Source organism: Chinchilla lanigera, unplaced genomic scaffold (genome assembly GCF_000276665.1).
Source record: "Chinchilla lanigera isolate Chin_1 unplaced genomic scaffold, ChiLan1.0 scaffold00026, whole genome shotgun sequence".
NCBI classification, from domain to species: Eukaryota; Metazoa; Chordata; class Mammalia; order Rodentia; family Chinchillidae; genus Chinchilla; species Chinchilla lanigera.
The window spans coordinates 1,928,400-1,950,757 of record NW_004955427.1 but is presented as its reverse complement, the minus strand read 5'-3'; the positions used below and the strand labels follow the sequence as shown (position 1 = coordinate 1,950,757).

At 39.0% G+C, this 22,358-nt stretch overlaps 1 protein-coding gene across 1 annotated transcript in view; it reads right to left on the bottom strand.

Moving 5' to 3' along the window:
- Window positions 1-21,666, bottom strand: part of Lnp1 (leukemia NUP98 fusion partner 1) — a 27,787-nt gene extending 6,121 nt beyond the window's left edge. Inside the window, exons 1-2 of the mRNA XM_005386296.2 lie at window positions 21,336-21,666; window positions 2,288-2,515 (exon numbers count right to left, since the gene is read on the bottom strand). Coding sequence (XP_005386353.1) covers window positions 2,288-2,515; window positions 21,336-21,491 — 384 coding nt within the window. The 5' untranslated portion in view covers window positions 21,492-21,666. The remainder of the gene's footprint in view (window positions 1-2,287; window positions 2,516-21,335) is intronic.
- Window positions 21,667-22,358: the final 692 nt, after the last annotated feature.

Below are 22,358 nucleotides of genomic sequence, written 5' to 3'. Positions count from 1 at the left end.
AAAAAAAAAAAAAAAAGAGAAGAGACCTAGAATAGAAAGGCAATCCTGGACAACAAACACAAGGTGGGGGTATTACAATCCCTGCCTTGAAATTATACTACAACGCTAATGTAATAAAATCAACATGGAACTGGCAAAAAACAGACCTGAGGATCAGTGGAACAGATTACAAGATGCAGACACAACTACAAACACACTCAGCCAACTTATCTTTGACAAAGGGGCCAAACACATTCATGGAAAGAAAGATAGCCTCTTTAATAAATGGTGCTGGAAAAACTGGCTTTCCACATGCCAAAGACTAAAACTAAACCCATGTCTCTCACCATGCACTAAAGTCAAAATGGATCAAAGATCTAAATATTAAAACAGAAACACTAAATCTACTGGAAGAGAAACCAGGTAGAAACCTTGAAGACATAGGGATAGGCTGAGAGTTCACAAACAGAACCCAGACTGCATGGGAAATACTTCAAAGAATCAACAACTGGGATCTCATCTTATTAAAAAGCTACTGCACATCAAAGAAGTCACTAACAGAGTTAAAAGAAAACCCACACAGTGGGAAAAATTTTTTAGCCAATTGTCCCTCCGACAAAGGAGTTCTACCTAGAACATATAAAGAATTTAAAAAATCAGGACGCCAAAACTCAAAGACCCAGTGCAAAAGTGGGCATCTGAGATGAATACAAACTTCTCAGATGAAGAAATACAAATGGCAAATAAATATATGAAAAAATGTTCAACATCATTGGTCATCAGAGAGATGCAAATTAAAACAACACTGATATTCCATCTAGCCCCGGAAAGAATGGCTATTATCAAGAAATCAACCAATAACAAATGTTGTAAGGGCTGTTGGTAAAAAGAAACTCTTTTCCACTGTTGGTGGGAGTGTAGACTGGTGCAATCCCTGTGGAAATCACTGTGGATATTCCTTTAAAAACGAGGATTAGGGCCGGGGTGGCACAGTGGCACAGTGCCTGCCTGGCAAGTGTGAGGTCATGAGTTCAATACCTGGTACCAGCAAAAAAAAAAAAAAAACAAAGCAATCTAGGATTAGAGGTCTCATTTAACCTTCCAATCCCCTTCTGGGTATCTTCCTAGAAGAATTGAAAACACCATACCACATCAATATATGTGCTCCCACGTTTATAGCAGCACAACTTGTAATAGCTAAACCTTAGAAGCAACCCAAATGCCCATCAACTGAGGAATGGATTAAAAAAATAGTATTTTTATATAATAGAGTACTAATCAGCTATAAAGAAAATAAACTTGAGGCTTTTATAGGTAAATGGATGCAACTACAGACCATACTCGTAAGTGAAATAAATCAGACTTGCATGTGTGAACATCATATTGCCTCCCTGGTGTGAGAAACTGAAAGAGTAAATAAGTTGTAAAATGTACAATGGATATTTTCAATGGGAAGAAATTTTTGAAAAGAAAAAGGAACTAGGATGGGTAAGATGGGAAAAGACAGTAGGGAACAATGAAAAAATGCAAGTCAATTATACTATAGGGTCTCTTAGTTCATTAAAAAGGAAGGTTTGTGCCAATACAAATTGGAGAAATTTGTATGCCCATATCTTGTACCCTGGGCAAGTATTTTAAAGATAACAACATGCTCGGAGGTATGATAGACACTGTGAAATGATAGGAAACCACTGAAGAGTAAAGGGCTTCTGGGATGTGGGAAAAGAGAAGGGAAAGAAGGAGAAATTTTGTATGCATGTATATACAGGATAGATAACATGGTTGTTCTTCTGTCTTCTATTTCTATGCTGAAAGAAACTGTCAATGAGTCTTTGGTTGACCAGTATTGCATGTCTATATCTGTTTTCATGAGAAGCCACTTTGAAGATATCAATATGTAATACAACCACTTTTTTTTTTATTTTAAAGATAAAAGGAGGGAAACATTAACAGACATACAACATTTTACAACATATCACTAATAAATCTAATCAGTTATCCTGTTATTTTTTTTAAAAAAGTGGATACATAATTAAATAGGAAAAGGTTTAAAAGAATCTGCATATGTGCTAAATTTTTAATTTTGAAGTAAGATAAATTTTATAATAAGTACTTTAAAGCTAATTTAAGATATGTAATTTTAAATTAGTCATCATAATAAATTAATAAATTGAGTATCACTTTCAAAGATCTCATCACTAAGTAATAAAAGAAGTTAGATTTGTGCTTCCCTCAAGCTTGAAGAAGGAAAAAACCTCTTTAATTTCCCTCAGAAAGTGACTCAATTATTCAATAGTTCTGTACATACCAAAGAGACAGAACGTTGGGTTTTAATACACAGTTGCTTTTCAAAGGACTCTGAAAATTCCTGAACTTTAGGGTGAGACTGTCCCTTTGATTCCAGTGGCTCCTTGAACGACCCATTCGCTGAGCTTCTTCTGTGGTACGACTTGTAAGTTTGGGTTCGGAACTCTTGGTCCTGAGAATGCCTTCTGGGCTGGCAGTCAGATGATACAGATCTGGAAAGCACAGGAAACTGAAATACAAAATAAAAAAATTAACAATATACAGAGGCTGTACAATATTAGCAGAGAGACAAGATGACTACAGACTGCTAACTAAACTTTCACCTTCTTGATCGGTAAGAACATTCTCCTACAATTAGGAAGCATAATAAACTGGTTAAAATATTAAGTAGATCCCACCAAGCTTAGCTTTATTGCTTGCAATTCCACCAATAGCAGGGTAAATTCCAAAATGATTTTTTCTCATTTTAATGAAACCAGAATTTTTAAAGAAATAATATAAAATTTATATATCATTTTAATATTCATGTTTCTCCCTTGGAAAATGGCAACGGAAGCAGCCATAAAGAAAAATTAATTTAACTATGTACAAATACACAACTTGTATGAGCACACACAGCTGACTTGAGTTCTGGGAAGTGGTACAAAAGGAGACCAGGAAGAGAGGGTTTATGCTGATTTCTCTCAGAGAAGCTTTAGCTGTTCTCCTTGGTGGAGCCTGTCTTCACCAGGACGGCTGCTGTGCTCCTGGGAGGAGCTCTGGTCTTTGCCTTCACCTTGAGCAGCATCTCCTGGCCCTTGGTACAGACACTTCGGCTGGGAGCACTGGTCTTGGCCTTCACCATGGGCATCATCTCCTGGTTTTCAGTACAGAATTTTTGGCTTCCAGTATTGGCCTTTCAGCACGCTGGTGCAGACTCTCTATCCTCTGGCACCAGCCCTTGGACTTCCTGGTCCTCCACTGTGGATATTTTGGCCCGCTGATGTGGAGTTTATGGGACATTGCCATGGGTTCTAGGCCCTTGGCTGGATTCTTCACATATCTAGCAGGAAGACAGATCTCTTGCACTCTTCTACATGTGATTCTAAGAAGCATTGACTAATATGGAGGAAAAATTTAAAGTACTTGTTTTAGTAAAACTCAATTAGTTTCAAGACAGAACAGAAAAATGACTTGATACTTGAACAGAGAAAAAAATGCAGAAATGGAAGCAATTTTTAAAATTCAAACAAAAATTCCTGGGCTAAAAATTAACCTCAGCAAAATTAAATCTACAGTGGAAGGTATTGATAACAGAATAGATCTAACAAAAGAATAAGTGTACTTGAAGACAAGTTATTTGAAAATACTCAGTTGAAGAAATGGAAAAGAAAGAATGAAGAAAACTTATGGGAACTTTGAGACAACATTAGCAGAGCAATATTCAAATCAAAATATTTTAAATGACAGAGCTGTACTAAAAGAGCTACATTTTTCCTATTTGTGATTTCTTTGGGAATTGAGTAAAAGAATATTCAACCAATTGGTAAAAAAAAATCTCTGAAAATTATGTTTCCTTAATCCAAGTTACCATTATCTTTTATTCCAGTTACATCAGTAGCTTTCTAATAGTGAACATCTTCCTAAGAGTAGATATCTTGCGTAGAATCCTACTTCGCTTATTTTACTCCTCTCCAAGCAGCCAGAATAGGAAGAAGGAGGAGGAGGAGGAGAAGCAGAGAAGGTGGAGGAGAGAAGGAGGGGAAGAGGGGAGGAGAGGGAAGGAGGAGGATGGGGAGGGGAGCAGAGAAGCAAGGAGGGACAAGAGGGAGGGATAAAAAAGGAAAAACAGGAAGACTAGGAGGAGGAGGAGGAGACTCAAAGCTGGCTACCCTTTTATTTTGCACCTCATCCCTACTACCTCACCCCTCCTGTGACACAGCCTCATAGCCACTGCTCCAGCTCACCAGCTCCTACACAGCACAGGCACGGACAAGACAGTCCTCCACTCTGTAACTTCTTTTACAACCTCACCCCTTCACCTCTCTAATGGCTGGTGTGACCACAGGTCCCTTTGCTGATACCAACATTAAGTCCCTCCTGTCAGAACCATACAAAATTGAGAGCTAAAACAGCATGAGAAGCAGGCATCCATGTTCTGCCTAAGAACTTTTTCAAAGACTTCAAAAAAAAAAATCTACCAAAAAGTCCTGCACACACAATGTCTGGATTCACTGTCGGAATCTGTCTGTCCTCACACAGATACAAATTTCTGTACCCAAGCTCATCTCTGACATTAAGACTTCAGCAATTCAGACAAGACTGTTACCTAGAAATCACCTTCACAAGGAGCAGAGACCAACTCCTGCCTTCAGTGTCCAAGAACAACAAACTTTGTATCTAAGCAGCTGCTGTGAATTTCTCCCTGCTTGCCAATAAAAGCTTTCATTGCCCTTTCCTCTTGAGGTGCACACTGGTTCACCATAGCATATACTGGGAATATAATTTACTCATTTCTGAATGTAAAAATTCTTTATACATTGAGATAATTTTTTTTCTTTCATTTCAACACTGACACAGCTCATCGTCCTTCACTGTCAGTAGAAACAGTATTATCCCAAAAAGGCTTTCCTGACTATTGTGACTGCTTCAGGTATTAGAATACTGTAATCCCAGTATTCAGAGCACTTAGATGCTCTCCAGGACATCATACTTCTCTTCTATGACATTTATCACGTAATCAATAATTTTGGATCTCCCTTCACCGTGGTATGGGCAGCAAGCTCAGAAAGCACCAGGGACTTGGCAACAAGTTCTGCAAGAGGAACCTGGGTGTCTGCCCATCCCCCTACCTCTGGCCCTTGCAGGGGCAGCAAGCATGGGAAGTGCCCCAGACTCGGCAACCAGCTCTGTGAGAGGAATGCAGGTGCCTGGCCCATCCGCCTACACCACAGGACAGGCAGCAAGCACAGGAGGTGCTGTGACTCAGCAACTGGTTCATCTGGAGGAACCCAAGTGCCTGGCCCATAAACCTACACCTCGGAACCAGTTCCCTGGGGCAGACAGCCACACAGGGGGACCCAGACTAGGATACACACAAGAGGGACAGGAGAGACTAGAGGGAGGGAAAAGTCTGAAATACGAGCCAACAGGTGGTAAGTTAGGTAAACCAGTGTTATGCTTAGGGACAAAGACATATAGAACAGAAAAAGCTGGGGGGACAGCCCCTTTTTTTATATGATTTCATTTGATCTTACTTTATCTTTGTTTTTATCTTACTTTCTTTTCCTTTTCCTTTTTCCTTTTCTTTTTTTCTTTTTCCTTCTCTTTTTCTTGTTCTAATCCCTCCCACCAAACACAAAGACCTAGTTCAATAATGCCCTGAACTCCTTCATTCTTTCTTTTCTACCCGCTTCTGTAGTTACCCAAACCTTGCATGACCATCCTTTGTCCTCCAGGTTTGCTTCTACTTCTTTCCCAGTTATCTTTATCTTACACACCATCCTCCATTAGACAAGGAGAAAAACTTTGCATATAAACTCCTAATTTATGATTGTTTCTGTTATATAGATATAGACTTTGCTCCTCTGGTCTAAAGTACAAAATCAATAGGTACCATAGTTTGTCAACTTCTAAATTGTGCTTGATGCTATCATTATTGCTAATTGGATTACTCTATCTAAGATGTCATATCTATTGTAATCTGTTGTTCTCCTTTGTGTAACAATATTGGGAAGCTATGGGGTAATAATATCACCACAGCCCTACACCAAAAGACTGGGGACTGAGCCAAACAGAAACCAACATCCCACTCTCAGTTAACTGGGAAGTACGCCAGGCATGGTGGCATATGCCTGTAATCCCAGTATTCAGGAGGCTGAGGCAGGAGGATTGCTGTGAGTTCAAGGCCAGCCTGGCTACAAAGGGAGTTCAAGGCCAGCTTGAACTGCATAGTGAAACCCTGTCTCAAAAAGACAACAAAAATTTGAAATTTGCACAATAGCAGAAAATTTCCCAAGCATAAGAAAAGCATCTGACATACACTTAAGTGAGGCATGTAGAAGTCAAATTAGCCATAACCAAAATAAATCTATACCCACACAAATAATAATCAAGATTCCACAAATTCAGCACAAGAACAGAATATTAAAAGCTGTTAGAGAAAAGAAACAGATCACCTATAAAGGAAAGCACATCAAAATCAGAGCAGACTTCTTAACACAAACTATAAAGTCAAGAAGAGCTTGGAGTGAAGTATTTCAAGTTCAGAAAGAAAACAACTTCCAACCAAGACTGATGTATACTATTTTTTTAAATTAATGAACAAATAAGATACTTCAACAACAAAGAACAACTGAAGAAATTCACGACCACCAAGCCAACCCTAAAAAGAGTACTGAAACATATTCTAGAGATTTTAAAAAAGACCACAACTCAAAAAAAAACTGACCACAATTCCAAGAACAACAACAGAAAGAAATTACCAAGCAGGGCAAGCAATGAAATAGAGGGGGAAAGTAGAGTACCAACAGCAGGAGAATAATATGGCAAAGATAAGCCAATACATTTCAGTTATAACCATAAATGTAAAGGGCCTCAATTTACCAATCAAAAGAGAGAGACTGGCAGAATGGATCAAGAAACAAGATCCAACAATATGCTGTATACAAGAGACAAATTTAACTCAAAAGGAAATTCATAGACTAAAGTCAAAGAATAGAAAACAATACCCCAAGGGGTACCTATTCTCTCTGCAAACAATGTGAATTTCAAATCAGGAGTGATCAAAAGGGATAAAGAAGGCCACTACATACTTGTTAGAGAAAAATATCAAAAGGAAGAGGTAAAGGTCATAAATATGTATGCACCAAATACAGAAATACCCAAGTATATAAGCCAAACATTATTAGACATGAAAAATCAAATAACCAATAACACAATTGTAGTGGGAGACCATAACACCCCATTATCACAGAGACAGATCAACTAGACAAAAAATCAGCAAAGAAATAACAGAAATTAACCAAACCTGTGAACAAATGGACTTAGTAGACTTTTACAGAGTGTTCCACCCAACAACATCAGAATATACATTCCTCTCAGCTATACACGGGATGTTCTCTAAAACAAACCATACAATAGCCCATAGAACATGCTTAAGTAAATGCAAAGGAATTGAAATTATCCCATGCATATTATCTCACCATAGTGCAACGAAATCAGAAATTAATGACAAAAGAAACTGCAAAAAGTCCATAAACACATGGAAATTGAATAACACCATCCTGAACAAATAATAGGTGACAGATGAAATTTAAAAATATATACAACTAAACAGCAAAGCAGATACAACATACCAGAACCTGTGGGACTCAATGAAAGCAGTCCTGAGAGGGAAATTTATAGCAGAGAATTCTCACATGAGGAAAAAAAAATTAGCACAAATTAAAAACCTGATGCTGTACCTCAATATTCTAGAAAAAGAAAAGCAAGTCAAGCCCAAAGCCCATACAAGAGAGGAAATTATAAAGATCAGAGCAGAAGTTAATGCAATGGACACTAAAAAAATATATAAAGAATTAATGAATCAAAAAGTTTGGTCTTTGAAAAAATAAATAAAATTGATAAACCCCTAGTCAACCTTATCAAAAAAAGGAAAGAAAAAACTCAAATTCATGCAATAAGTAATGAAAAGGGTAAAATCTCCCTTTTCTGTAGAACTTCAGAAGATAATCAATACCTACTTCAAGAATCTTTACTCTGATAGGATGAAAAACACAGAAGAAAAGGGCAGATTCCCAGAAACATATGAATGACCAAAGCTGAATCAAGAGATATAAAAATTCTAAATAACCCAATATCAGTTAATGACATTGAAAAAGTAATGAAAAACTTAATAAACAAATGTTCAGGTCCTGATGGATTCACAGCAGAATTCTATAAGAAATTTAGAGATGATTTAATGCCAATACCCCTCAAAATCTTTAATGAAATTGAAAGGGAAACAATACTCCTTAACACATTCCTGGAAGCAAGTATTACTCTGATACCAAAACCAGAGAAAGACCTAACAAAAAAAGAGAACTACAGGCTAATCTCCCTAATGAATATAGGTGCAAAAATGCTCAATAAAATACTAGCAAACAAAATGCAGCAAATCATCAAGAAGATTATACACCACAACAAAGTGGGACTCATCCCAGGAATACAGGGATGGCTCAACATATGCAAATCAATACATGTAATACACCACATCAACAGCGCCAAAGACAAAAACCACATGAGCATCTCAATAGATGCAGAAAATGCTTTTGACAAAGTCCAACACTCATTCATATAAAAACCCTACAGAAAATTGGAATAGATGGTCTGTACCTCAACCTGGTAAAATAAAAGCTATCTATGACAAACCAATAGCCAACATTATACTAAATGGACAAAAACTGAAAGCTTTCAATATAAAATCAGGAACAAGACAAGAATGTCCACTATCACCACTCCTATTCAATACAGCTCTAGAAACATTACCAGAGCAATTAGACAAGAGAGAGAAATAAAAGGAATAAGGACAGGAAATGAAGAAGTCAAATTATCATTATTTTCAGATTAACACATTAATATTATGTCTTTGTGATTGCAGGCTGATCAGGTCTGCAATCTCCCAAAGGCATATACAGTGAAGGCTTAAATAAAAGAATTAAGTGGAATGATTTTAGGACTCCAGGAAGATCAAAACTCTCTAACAGAATTTGAGATTCTCTGGGGGCTAAGACAAAGATCTTCTCTGGGTGACCCATATTTATTCAATTAGTAAACAAAGGAGAGGAATACTAAAGAAAGGCAGAAATCTGAGCAGAACAGTTCAAAGACCTTGTAAGTCTGCTCAAGGTCTTCTCTAAGTAACATATTGTATTAATTTAGGGGAACTACGTTATGTTGAGGGAGGTCTTCACTGCAGGAGTGAGATGCCTGCAGCTAGAGTCTTTATCTAGTTGGAGCCAGGTGTCCCTAGCTATGGCTTTGTCTTGTCCTTTGAGGCGTCACAGCTTCACAGGCTACTAAAGGCCTCAGCCAGGACCATTGATTCACAGAGGTTCACTTACTATGAATCTGCTGCCCTCCTCCAGACAAGGGGCCTAGCACAGACTCACAAGTAAAAAAGAAAAGTCAATTGGTTAACTTTAAATCCTGCTCAGATCCACTTCATAGTGCTCTCCATCAGCGGATGACATGATACTCTATATAGAAGACCCCAAACTCCACCAAACTCTTCTAGACTTAATAACCAAATTCAGTAGTGTAGCTGGATAGAAAATCAACACTCAAAAATCAATAGCATTCCTGTATATACACAAACTCACTCAGAGAGAAATTAGGGAAACCACATCCTTCAAAATAGCATCCCAGAAAAAGAAATACTTAGGAATCAATCTAACAAAGGAAGTAAAATATCTATATATTGAAAATTACAGTACTCTGAAAAAAGAGATTGGAAAGGATTTCAGAAAATGGAAAAATATTCCTTGTTCATGGATAGGAAGAACCAACATTGTGAAAATGGCCATACCCTCAAAACTACTATATATTAATGCAATCCTGATCAAAATACCATTAGTATACCTCAAAGATCTAGAGAAAACATTCCTAAAATTCATATGAGACCAACAGAGACCTATACTAGCATAGTCAAGCCTGAGCAACACAGGTAAGGCAGAAGGAATCAAAATCCCTGACTTGAAATTATACTACAACGCTAATGTAATAAAATCAACATGGAACTGGCAAAAAACAGACCTGAGGATCAGTGGAACAGATTACAAGATGCAGACACAACTACAAACACACTCAGCCAACTTATCTTTGACAAAGGGGCCAAACACATTCATGGAAAGAAAGATAGCCTCTTTAATAGATGGTGCTGGAAAAACTGGCTTTCCACATGCTAAAGACTAAAACTAAACCCATGTCTCTCACCATGCACTAAAGTCAAAATGGATCAAAGATCTAATATTAAAACAGAAACACTAAATCTACTGGAAGAGAAACCAGATAGAAACCTTGAAGACATAGGGATAGGCAGAGAGTTCATAAACAAAAGCCAAACCACATGGCAAATACTTCAAAGAATCAACAACTGCGATCTCATCTTATTTTTGTTTGTTTGTTTGTTTGTTTTTTGGGTTTTTTTCTGGTACCAGGAATCGAACTCACGACCTTGTGCTTGCCAGGCAGGCGCTATGCCGCTGAGCTAAATCCCCAGCCCCGGGATCTCATCTTATTAAAAAGCTTTTGCACATCAAAAGAAATCACCAACAGAATGAAAAGAAAACCCACAGAGTGGGAAAAATTTTTTAGCCAATTTTCCCTCAGACAAAGGATATTTACATAGAACATATAAAGAATTTAAAAAATCAGGGCCCCAAAATTCAAAGACCCAACCCAAAAGTGGGCATCTGAGATGAATGCAAACTTCTCAGATGAAGAAATACAAATGGCAAATAAATATAGGAAAAAATGTTCAACATCATTGGTCATCTGAGAGATGCAAATTAAAGCAACACTGAGATTCCATCTCATCCCAGAAAGAATGGCTATCATTAAGAAATCAACCAAGAACAAATGCTGTAAGGGCAGTGGGGAAAAAGGAACCCTTCTCCACTATTCGTGGGAGTGCAGACTTGTACAACCACTGTGGAAATCAGTGCAGAGATTCCTCAAAAAACTAGGATTGGAGGTCCTATTTGACCCAGCTCTTCCTCTTCTGCATACTTTTCCAGAAGTACTGAGATTATCATACCACAGAAACGTATGTGCACCCATGTTTACAACAGCACAATTTGTAATAGCTAAGTCTTGGAAACAACCCAAGTGCAATGGAGGAATGGCTTTAAAAATGTGGTATTTTTATACAATGGAGTACTACTCAGCAATAAAGCATAAAGTCAAGGCTTTTATAGGTAAATGGACGCAACTCGAGACCATACTCTTAAGTGAAATAAATCAGATTTGCATGTGTAAATATCGTATTGTCTCTCTGGTGTAAGAAACTGAAAGAGTAAACAAGTTCCAAAAGGTACAGTAGATATTGTAAAAGCAAAAGAGAGTGTTCAAAAGTAAAGGATAACTGGGATGGGGGAAAGGAGAAAAGAAGGAAGGGGGAAAAATATACACACACACAAGATAGCTAAGATAACTGTACTACTAATTTCCATTAGTTCATTGAAAGGAACAGTACTTATATTGTTTCATCACCTTGAATGCTTATATCTGGTAATCTGAACAACTACTTTGAAGATAACAAAATGCAGTATAATAACCATTGTTAATTTCCTATTATCTTGTTTTAAAATTCTATATCATTTTTTCTGTTTAAAATTTTAAAAATAATAATTTTGGCAGTTTGGTTCAATATCTTTCTTTTTGTGCTTTATCACATCAAGGGCTACATTTGATTCCAATAGTATTCAGCACTCTGCCTTGTTCATAGCATGAGTTCTTTTTTTGCATCAGTTTTGAGACAGGGTTTTGCTATGCAGTTCAGGCTGGCCTTGAACTTCAGCAAAGGGAAAGATATTCCCTGTTCCTACACAGGCAGAACCAATATAGTCAAAATGGTCATACTTCCAAATTGATATTCAGACTTAATGCAATCCTAATTAAAATTCCAATAGCATTCCTGAAAGAACTATAGAAAACAATCTCAAAATTCATATGGAATCAGGAGAGACCAAGATTAACCCCAGAAGTACAGTAAATAGTTCTGAGAATGATCAAATGGGATTATATTAAATTAAAAAGCTTCTGCAGAGAAAAAAGAAACAGCCAACAGAGTGAAAAGATAACCTACAGAATGGGAAAAAATTCAGCCAGTGATTCTTCTGACAGAGAGCTAATATCTAGAATATATGAAGAACTAAAAAAAAAAAAAAAAAAAAAAAAAAAAAAAAACCCCCAAAATGCAAGACCCAACCAAAAAATGGGCAAGTAAAGTGAGCAGACACTTCATGGAAGTACAAATGGCCAATAAACACATGAAGAAATGCTCAGCATCACTTGCTATTAGAGAAATGCAAATTAAAACAACGCTGAGATTCCATCTTACTTCAGAAAAAATGGCCATCAACAGGAAATCAAGTAATAACAAATGCTGGAGAGGCTGTGGGGGAAAAGGAACCCTCATACATTGTTGGGAATGTAAACTGGTACAACCACTATGGAAATCAGTAGGGAGATTCCTCAAAAAATTAAAACTAGAAATTCTTTTTTACCCAACTATTCCCCTTCTAGGTATCTTTTCAAAAGAGTTACAGATACTATATTACACTGATACATGAACATCCATGTTTATAGCAGCACAATTCATAGTAGCTAAATCTTGGAAGTAGCTAATATGTCCACCAACAGATGAATGTATAAAGAAAATGCAGTATTTACACACCATGGAATACTACTTTGCCATAAAGAAGGATAAATTTGAGTCATTTATCAGAAAATGAATGCAAATTGAAAGCATAATATTAAATGAAATAAATCAGACACACAAGCTTAAATATCACATTATTTTTCTTATATTACAAATTGGAGGGCCAGTGATATAGCTCAGTGGCACAATGCCTGCCTGGCAAGTGCAGGGTCCTGAGTTCAATTCCTGGTACCAAAAAAAGAAATTAAAAATATAATAAGTAGAGAGATAGATAATAAGAATAGAAAGATAGATAGATAAATAGATAGATAGATAGATAGATAGATAGATAGATAGATAGATAGATAGATAAATGATGGATAGGTAGATGATAGAAAATGGGAAGTAGGGAGATAAACTGTTCTCAAAGGGGTAAGAGATCAAGAGATAGAGCAGCAAAGGGAGGAATGACTGGGACGAGGGAAAAAAAGAAAGAAGAAAGAAGGAAGGCAAAATCTAAAATATATATATATGAATAGCTGTGTGATAATGGTATTGCTGATGTCTGATGGTGATTTGAAATGAACAGTTAATGATTACAATTTTTTATGCTCTGATCGATTGTGCACGCTTCTGTCTGATGGACTGAGCAACTGATTTGAAGGTAACAATATGCAATGGAATTACAATGGTGAACTCCTACCATCTTGTCTAGTGAAACTCTGTATTATCTCTATTGTTTTATCGAAGAATTATTTTCTCATTCCCTTTAACGGTTTGAGCAGTCTTTCATTCTTACATCTGGTAATCTGAGCAATGCAGTTGAGGATAGTGATATGTAACATCCACTGTTGATTCGTATTATTTTTTCTTGAGACCCTGTATCACTTTGAATGTTCTTGCTCTGATTTGTTTATGTTTGTGATACTGGTACGCTGCTACTGCTCTATTTTTTTGTTTGTTTCTCATTTACTACTCTCTTTAAAATAAAAAAAAAAGACATGGAGCAAGAAGGGAGGGAAGGGGCTGGGGATTTAGCTCAACGGCACAACGCCTGCCTGGCAAACACAAGGTCATGAGTTCGATTTCTGGTACGGGGGGGGGAAGAAGGGAGGGAAGGGATAAGGTATAAAGAAAAGGAATTGAGATGTGTCATGTACATGTATCAGCTCCATTCAAGGAATATAAACATATGTACTACCAACATGTCTAAGAAAATAGGACGGGGATCAGGATCAGGGTAGGAGGAAGGAAAGAGAAGGGGGTGAAAACAGGAATTAGTATGTGTTGTGTACATGTACCAGCTTCCCACAAAATATGTAAACATTACATACCACATGTATGTACTAACAAACTAAAAAATAAAAAGAAATACAATGCGGCCACTAGAGTGAGTCATAATCCAATCTCACCGACATCGGAAGAGGGGGATTTGGATGCATGGAAAGACACCAGGCACCTGCCCTCAAAGGAAAAATGTATGAAGACTCAGCAGAAGGCAGCCATCTGCAAGCAAACGAAAGAGACCTCAGAAGAAACCCTGGTTTTGGACTTATCGGCCTCCAGAATTTGACCAAAAATATTAGTATCTGTTGTTTCAGCCACTCATTCTACAGTATTTTGTTATGGCTTGCTAGTTCCCAGAATAAGATTCTTACTCTCAAACAATTAGAAATATGGCTAAGATTGATAAAGCTGCTAAAATACATCAGGTGAATCACTATGTGTTTGTCCATTTGTTGCAAGTCAGTCATGACGATAAAGGGTATGGAAAATGACAGCAAGACAGGCTGTGATTTTGGAGCTGGCATTTACATGGGAGACAGACAGTAAACCGAAAGGCATGTGCGTATGTCCTCGGCTGAAGCTATAAAGGGAGAGTTTGGGATGCAAGGTGAGGCTAGAACTTCACGGGGTAGGTGTTGGGATGCGGGGACAAGGAAGATTTCTGTGAATGTGTGATGATTGATTACAGCCTGAAGGACAACGGGGCACTGCTTTCTACTGAAGGTGAGCACCACATGGGCATAGGCACTGTTGCAGAGGAGCCTGCCGGTATGGACAAAGCCCTGTTGGAGCCAGGGAAGGCGGAGGGTCGGGCAGCAGGGAGCAGGCTTGGAATGCGGAGACACTGAGGGATTTCAAGTGGGCAATAACACAAGACTGGAAACATTAAAGGAGAGCAAGCCATTCATGGTTTCCTCTGTGATGTGAGTAGCTTTCTTCTTTCTTAGTATTTTCCTCATTCTCTATAGTGATCTCCTATTACATTATCAGAAAAAATAATAAAACCTCAGCTTTCTAAGACTGGGTATGAAATGCAGAAGTTTGGATGAGTGTCTGCTTCCACTGAGGAGCCCCCAAAAATATGGAGTTTTGATCATAGTATCAAGTATGCATTTAATATATTCCTACATAAGATAGATTTTTTGGTCTGTCTCCTTGCTTTGGTGTGTGACTTTGTGGGAAAAGTGTGCTTCAAAGAGAACTCTAGGTGACAGGGAGAAACTTCCCCTTTAAAATATGCTTATTTCCATGCAACCAATATCTTGAGAATTTTTTATGCCTTTCAAATATAATTTCCCTCAAAAAGACATGAAACAGTATCCTAAATAGTTTAAAATTCACTTATCTGGGGCTGGATATAGCTCAAGTGGTAGAGTGCTTGACTAGCACGCACACAGGCCCTGGGTTCAATCTCCAGTACCACACAATGCACACTACACACACACACACACACACACACACACACACACACACGTCTTATCCATCTTTCACCCACACTGAAACAGGCTCTGGCTCTGGGATCAGGACCTTCTCACCTCTGAGCCTCCCCTGATCTCCCAGGCTGCAGTGCCTCCTGCAGGTGCAGTGACTTCCCAGAGTACCAGCTGCCACATTACAAGAGCGCTCTAAACAGCTCTGCTGTCCCCACCGTGCTCCCAGAACAAGTCTCTGTCAAAAAAAAATCCTATTCCCTCCCTCACTCCAAGTCACTGGTTTTCATTTAAACAGAAACTGGTTTTAATGGCAAAGAAATGGTTCTGTGTCCTGCTACTACAATGTTGGATGCATGTCAGTGTTTGTCCAGACCCGTAAAGCATATACTTCCACCCGTGAAGCCTGACGTAAAATATGGACCCCGCGTGATGATGTGTGGATGTACGTTCATCAGTGGCTCCAAATGTAGTGCCCTGGTAGAGGACATTGATAACGGGGAAGGTGGGGCTGGGGATTTAGCTCAGCGGCACAGCGCCTGCCTGGCAAGCACAAGGTCGTCAGTTCGATTCCCGGTACCGGAAAAAAAAAACAAAAAAACCCCACCTGATAATGGGGAAGGCATGGGGGGTGGAGAGCAAGTGGGAGGTCTCTGTACTGCCTGTTCAGTATTCTGATGGAACTAAAATTGCTCTTAAAAAATCATTTTAAAGACTGGGAAAATTTGGTTATATAACATCCTCACCTCAAGAATCTAATTTCATGATGTACTTTATTCTAGCTTCAGTTCAATCATCCTTTGGTTGCATCCGTCCTGACCTTGACTAAACACTGAACAGCAGCATGAGACACAGTGAAGGGAGGATCTAGTGCCAGGACCTGAACAGCAGACCTCTACTGAGTCTGGGTGTACGGTGAATACAGAGTTCTGGCGAAAATGTCCTTGACCTCCAACCTTAGAAAAATTGTACAAGGAGGTCATGCTTCCCATTTAAAGGTGAAAAACATGAGTCTTAGGGAAGCTAAGGAACTTGCCTAAGATTTATGTGACTAATGACTTTATTAGACAGATATGGTGACATGCCTACGCATATGACACCTTCTTCCTCGATTAGCAATTCTAAGTCTTTTATCTTCCAACAGCAGCAATAATTTTGTTCTATATTTAGGTGAAACTGCCTCTAATGTGATTTTAACAAAATGCCAATTTTACCAGGACTTTATTGTGAAAGTATGATGATTTTAGGTATTTAGGAATTAGTCTAGATTTTAGGTATTTAGGAATTACTTTTATAAAGTAATTTCATGCAACTTTCAGAGGCAGGAGGACTACAAACGAGTTAATTAGCTATATTTAGGAATATCAAGAAAAACACATTTAGTGTTCAAATAATGAAATGATAATTACACATTTTATGCATGTATTAAAATATCACACTATACTCCATAAATGTATACAATTTTTTTTTGCATGTCTGTGGTGCTAATGATTGAACCCAGAACCTCACAAAGCAAAGCTTTTCACTAACACAGCTATGCCCCTAGCCTGTACAATTGTTAAGTCAAATAAAAATTTAAAAATATATTTTCAAAAAGACAATGAGATAAAGGTAGAAAGAAAAACTTCAATTTTTGACAGTAACTGAAAACATTTTTTAAAAAAGAAAAAGACCAAGTTCCAGCATCTCTAGTAGTACTAAATACCTGGAAGGACCAGTCACTGTCTTAAATGCCTTATGCACATCCCTCAGTGAACCCTCCAGCATCCCTGGGACGTACACACTGTTATCATCAGCTCAATGTAACATAAGAAACATGAGGCAGGGAGAGGGTAAGCAAGATGCTCAGTGATGTGAGTAGTAAATGGCAGGTATTGGACGTTAGCTCCTGAGCTCCCTTAATTATTTCACTCAGGTGCCTGTCTAGCAGCTCCACCTCCTGAGCATCTCATAAGAGAGGAAAAAGAACATTAGGCAAAAAGCTCCCTGTAGAGATGTCCCTGACACTGCACTGCTACTTTCCTTCCTTTCAACTGACCTATGACCTTCTATTAAAATTAAAGACAAATACAATATGAACTATGAGAAGCTGCTCACGGCCAATCATGAAATTTAGCAGAGCCCCTTCTCTCCCCAGATTTGGGAGAAAATCTCAAAAGGGCCCCGCCCCAGCCCAGCCCATGAGTGAAGAAAGACACGAGAATTATCCCCGTGGTAATGTCTGTAGGAATGAGAGTACACAGCCACCCTCAGGTCAGTCAGGGGTAAAAACTGAACTTTTTTTCATTACTTTAAATTGAGAATAAGAAAGAATATAAAATAGAAAATGTGACTTTTTAAAAGAGAAAGGAAAGGCCTCAGGGATAGACAGGGGCCTGTTTTGTACCCCATCAAGTTCTTCATGTGAGCAAGTATGTACCGTGCCTACCCTGAAGCCTGAAGAAGCACTGATAGGAGCTGTGTGTAGTTACAAAGCTCTAGACGTGTAAAGGCAGCACGTCCTTTTTCACTTGGCTTAATCTTCCCTTCCACCAGGCCCACCTATATTGAACAATATGAAGAAAACCATGTGAAGCTGATGGAGACCATGATTTTAAAAATGCACTTCCACTGCAAACTAAAACACTGAGGTTCCATCTTAATCCAGAAAGAAGGGCTGTTATCAAGAAATCAAATGAAAACAAATGCTGGAGAGGCTGAGGGAGAAAAGGAACCCTTCTACATTGTTAGTGGAAATGTAAACTAGTACAACCATTGCGAGAATTAGTATGGAGAGTCCACAAAAAAACTAACGATGGAAGTTTTACCCATATTTATAGCAGCACAACTCACAAAAGCTAAATCCTGGAAGCGGCCTATATGTCCATCAAGAGATGAATGGATAAAGGAAGTGTGTTATTTATAAACAATGGAGTACTACTCTGCCAAAAAGAGACATAAATTCGAATCATCTGTAGGAAAATAAATGTGTACTGAGACCATAATATTAAGTGAAATACATCGGAAACACAAGCTAAGATATTGCTTGATTTCTCTTATGTGAAAAACCCAAAGTATAAATAAATTAAAAATCAAAATATAAGACAGTGAGAGGAAAAAAGAGAGAGAGTTCTTTCACAAAAGAAAAGGGGACCGGGGCTGGGGATTTAGCTCAGTGGCACAGTGCCTGCCTGGCAAGTACAAGGTCATGAGTTCGATTCCCGGTATGGGAAAAAAAAAAAAAAAGAAAAAAAGAAAAGAAAAGAAAAGAAAAGCGGACCAAGACATAGACAGTGGGGAGAGGAAGAGGAGGGGACGGGACAACAGAAGAATTATGTGGGGTTATACACACATACCAGCTCCCCACAAGGAATGTAGGCACGGTGTGCTGCAAACATGTGCTGCACTGCTAATAAAAGTGCACTTCCCATCAGCAAAGCACATGGAAACTGTTTTACTTCAGTTTTGTATTTATGTGATGATGGAGAGAGAAAGTAGATATATTCAGTGACAGGAAAGACATCCTATTTCTTCACTTTTTCCCCCAAGGACAACACAACAATAAAATTAGAATTATTTATTCAGTTTAAGCAGAAATCTGGGTTATAATGAGCCTTGACAAAAAGCCGTGTTCAACAAGAAGGATAAGCTCTACTTCTGTCACACCTCATTCTTTCTGCCAATTTGTATTTCTTTTTTTTTTTTTTTGCGGTACCAGAGATCGAACTCACGACCTTGCACTTGCCAGGCAGGCGTTTATGCCACTGAGCTATATCCCCAGCCCCTGCTGATTTGTATTTTACTGAAGGTTCCACTCAGGGACCATGAAAGTCCCCTGTAACTCCACTGTGTGTTGCACAAGGTCTGGCACATAGTAGGAGCCTAGCAAATATGCTAAGTAATGCTCCATCACAGTGTGTTTGCATGAATCATGAGACTGGTGACGCCGTATCAGAAAGCGCATTCAACACAGACAAAGGGGAAAGCTCTCCCCTTCCGATGTGTGTAATATTAATGGTTGTAGATATCGGTAGGTCGAGAGAAGGAAAGGTTGAAGCAGTTGAGAGACAAGAAAAATGATAAAAGGAAGTTTCCTTTTATTTTGTTAAGCCCTAAGCAAAACACTAAATTATAGACCAAAGTGTTCTCAGATCTCTAACGTAAGACAAGCTTGAGCACATTTCAGAGAAAGAAGTATCCAAACACTTTATAAGCATGTGGCATCATTTACTTATAAAGGGAAACAGCTACTTCACTTTATAAATACACATCATGTATAAAGAGAGAGAATAAGGGCCCAGTTTTCCAAAACTCTGCCCATGTCGCCCCTGAGTCCTCTGATCTGTCTGCCATGCTTCTACTTTCCCTTCTCTATCCAGTCAGATTGTATTTTTATTCCATATTTTGTCTTCCTGAATAAACATATACATATTAGTCTGGTAACTATAAAGTCTAGTATTGATTCAGTGAATCTAAACAGGTTAATTCAGGCAAACGCCCCAAGTAGGTACAAGCAGAAAAAGATGTTATGTGGTCTTTATACATTATGTAACATTATAAAGTCCTTCCGCAAGAGCATAAGGGAAACTAAATTGCATGTTGAAAATGAATTCTCTAGTCAGGGTGTATCATCAGAGTTTTAAAAGTCTGATAGAACCTAAACTTTACTGCAGAAGTTGTAACTTGCAAACCATGTTTCTTCCTTTGTTTTTTGTATATCCTGTGGCTCCAAAAGCTCACTTTGATCATAGTAAAACGCAGCTTTTCCTCTTGGTTGTGATCGGTCCCCACATCTAGAAACTGGAATGTGATCCTCCTTCTGGTTTGTACATATGGATATCGTACCAGGAGTGAAACATTTAATTATATTGAGATTAAAGGGGAGTGCTATATGCAACAAAATCGTGGAAAGTCAGAGCTAGGAAGTTTCTGAGAGATCATCAAGTCCAGTCCTCCTTTCCATTTCTGGAACTAGAAGAACAAAGACAGGTTGAGCCTTGCCTTCTGCCCTAGAGTGTGCATTCTGTAAGAAGCCTATTCTGAAATGCCCTGTCTCAGCCAGGTCTGATTACTCAAGCTCGCGGACTGGTAGTAAAAGAGGTTCCTCTGTATATTTTACTGCACCTCACAGGCATTATTCATTTGGAAACCTTGGAGATAAAAGTCAAATCGACTTACCCCTAGACTGAATTGGCTTTGGAGGTGGCAGAAGCAAGGGACTGGGCGAGCGGTCTCTGGTAACTAGAATTGCAAGCAACTCATGGCAACCAAAAGCCAGGTCACTGTCACAGAACCGTGAAGCAGAGGGTGCAGATGTCTACGGTGAGTTCTCCAGCACCTCAGCTGAGCAGAGTGATCTGCCCCTGTGCTTAGTGCTGGGCCCACACCTGCGCAGGGGACCGACTCCCCTCTCAGGAACCGTCCTGCCAAAATCCTGCTCCCCACCTGATGCTGAGCCTTGTCATAGGCAAATGGTGCTGAAAACAGAATTTTGGCTCCTTTTCTCATGAGAAAACCCTACCAGAAAAAGAAGGAAAAGTGTATCAGCTTATCAAAGGCTGTGTGATCTGCTTTGCAGAATCCCTAATTCCTTAGAGGTCCACCAAACAGCAGAGCCATTTTTGCACTTGAGAAGGACACAGGAACTCACACACACAGTGACCCGCAGAGTCACACAGACCGTAACACCAAGCCTCTCTCCTCTGGTTTGACGTCTACCACTCAGTGGAATTATTTCAGGCTTATCAAAGGCCCTACACAGTAAAAATATCTTAGATTGCTAAAAAATGAAGAAATTGCTATCTAATAGATTAAAAATCAGAGCCCTTAAAGAACAAGATAAAATGGGTTTTTGCGGGTATACAAAGAGGTTTGGAAGCACTGTTTTCAAACCAAAAGACTCTTCAAAAATTTTCTAAGAGAAAGCCCCTCCCCTAGTCTAGCTCTCCCCTAGTTCCGTGATAATAACTCACTGGGCAGGGCAGGGAGGTCTTCCTGTAATTGGCATCTTGTGGTCGGTGGCGTTCCCGGAGTCCTCTCTCCTCCTCTCGCCAGCTGTGGCCCCAGAAGCTGCTCATCCATTTGGCAAAAGACACATCATCATCGTCATCATCATCTTTGTGCTCCATGCAAAGGTGACTCCAAATACTGACAGTCCGTCCCTAAACCTGGCAGAAAAACCAACCAGCGGTGAAGCCCAGAACGCTCGCAAAAGACTAAATGAAACTGATACTTTTAAATGGCCTCTGTGGATGGCATCCTTAAAGCAGAAAGATTTACTAAACAACAGCTTCATCATCAGGCAGCCTTGGGCAATGTCTATTTATAAACTGTGCAGCCCACACTCCCCTCCCCCTTGTCTTTTTAAATTGAGAGGCTTTGTAATCCTCTCCTTGCTGGGACTGGCGCCTCAGAGCCTAAAGGCAGGAAGCACAGTCCACTGCCCGCATTTTCCTGAGCCGTGCCGCCAGTGGCCTGGGATGGCATCTCCAGCTGTCAGTTATGATGGAGCATGACCCTCATAAACATGCCTGTCAGCTAGCTCCAGGCTAGCAGTGAGATGGGCCACCGAAAGGGAAAGACTGCTGCTTGCAAGGTGGCCAGCTGTTGAAATGTCAAATCTAAACACTCTCCTAAAAAATCAAATTGATATTGACAGAAAATCCAGCTCTAGGTCAAAGTGAGCAGTTTTTATCAAAGTATTACTTATACGCATAGAAATACAAACAACGTATTTGTAAATGTAGAATGCACAAAACTTAAATAATTTCATGAATTTGTACACACATACACCCCTCTATCACCCTCCACTGTGTAGATGAAGACACAGCATTCCAAGTTCATCCTATCCACCTTTCAATCCCTTCAAAAGATCACTTTTTGGGCTGGGAATTTAGCTCAGCGGCAAAGTGCCTGCCTGGCAAGCGCAAGGTCGTGAGTTCGGTTCCTGGAACCAGAGAAAAACCAAAAAAAAAAAAAATCACTTTTTCTGACCC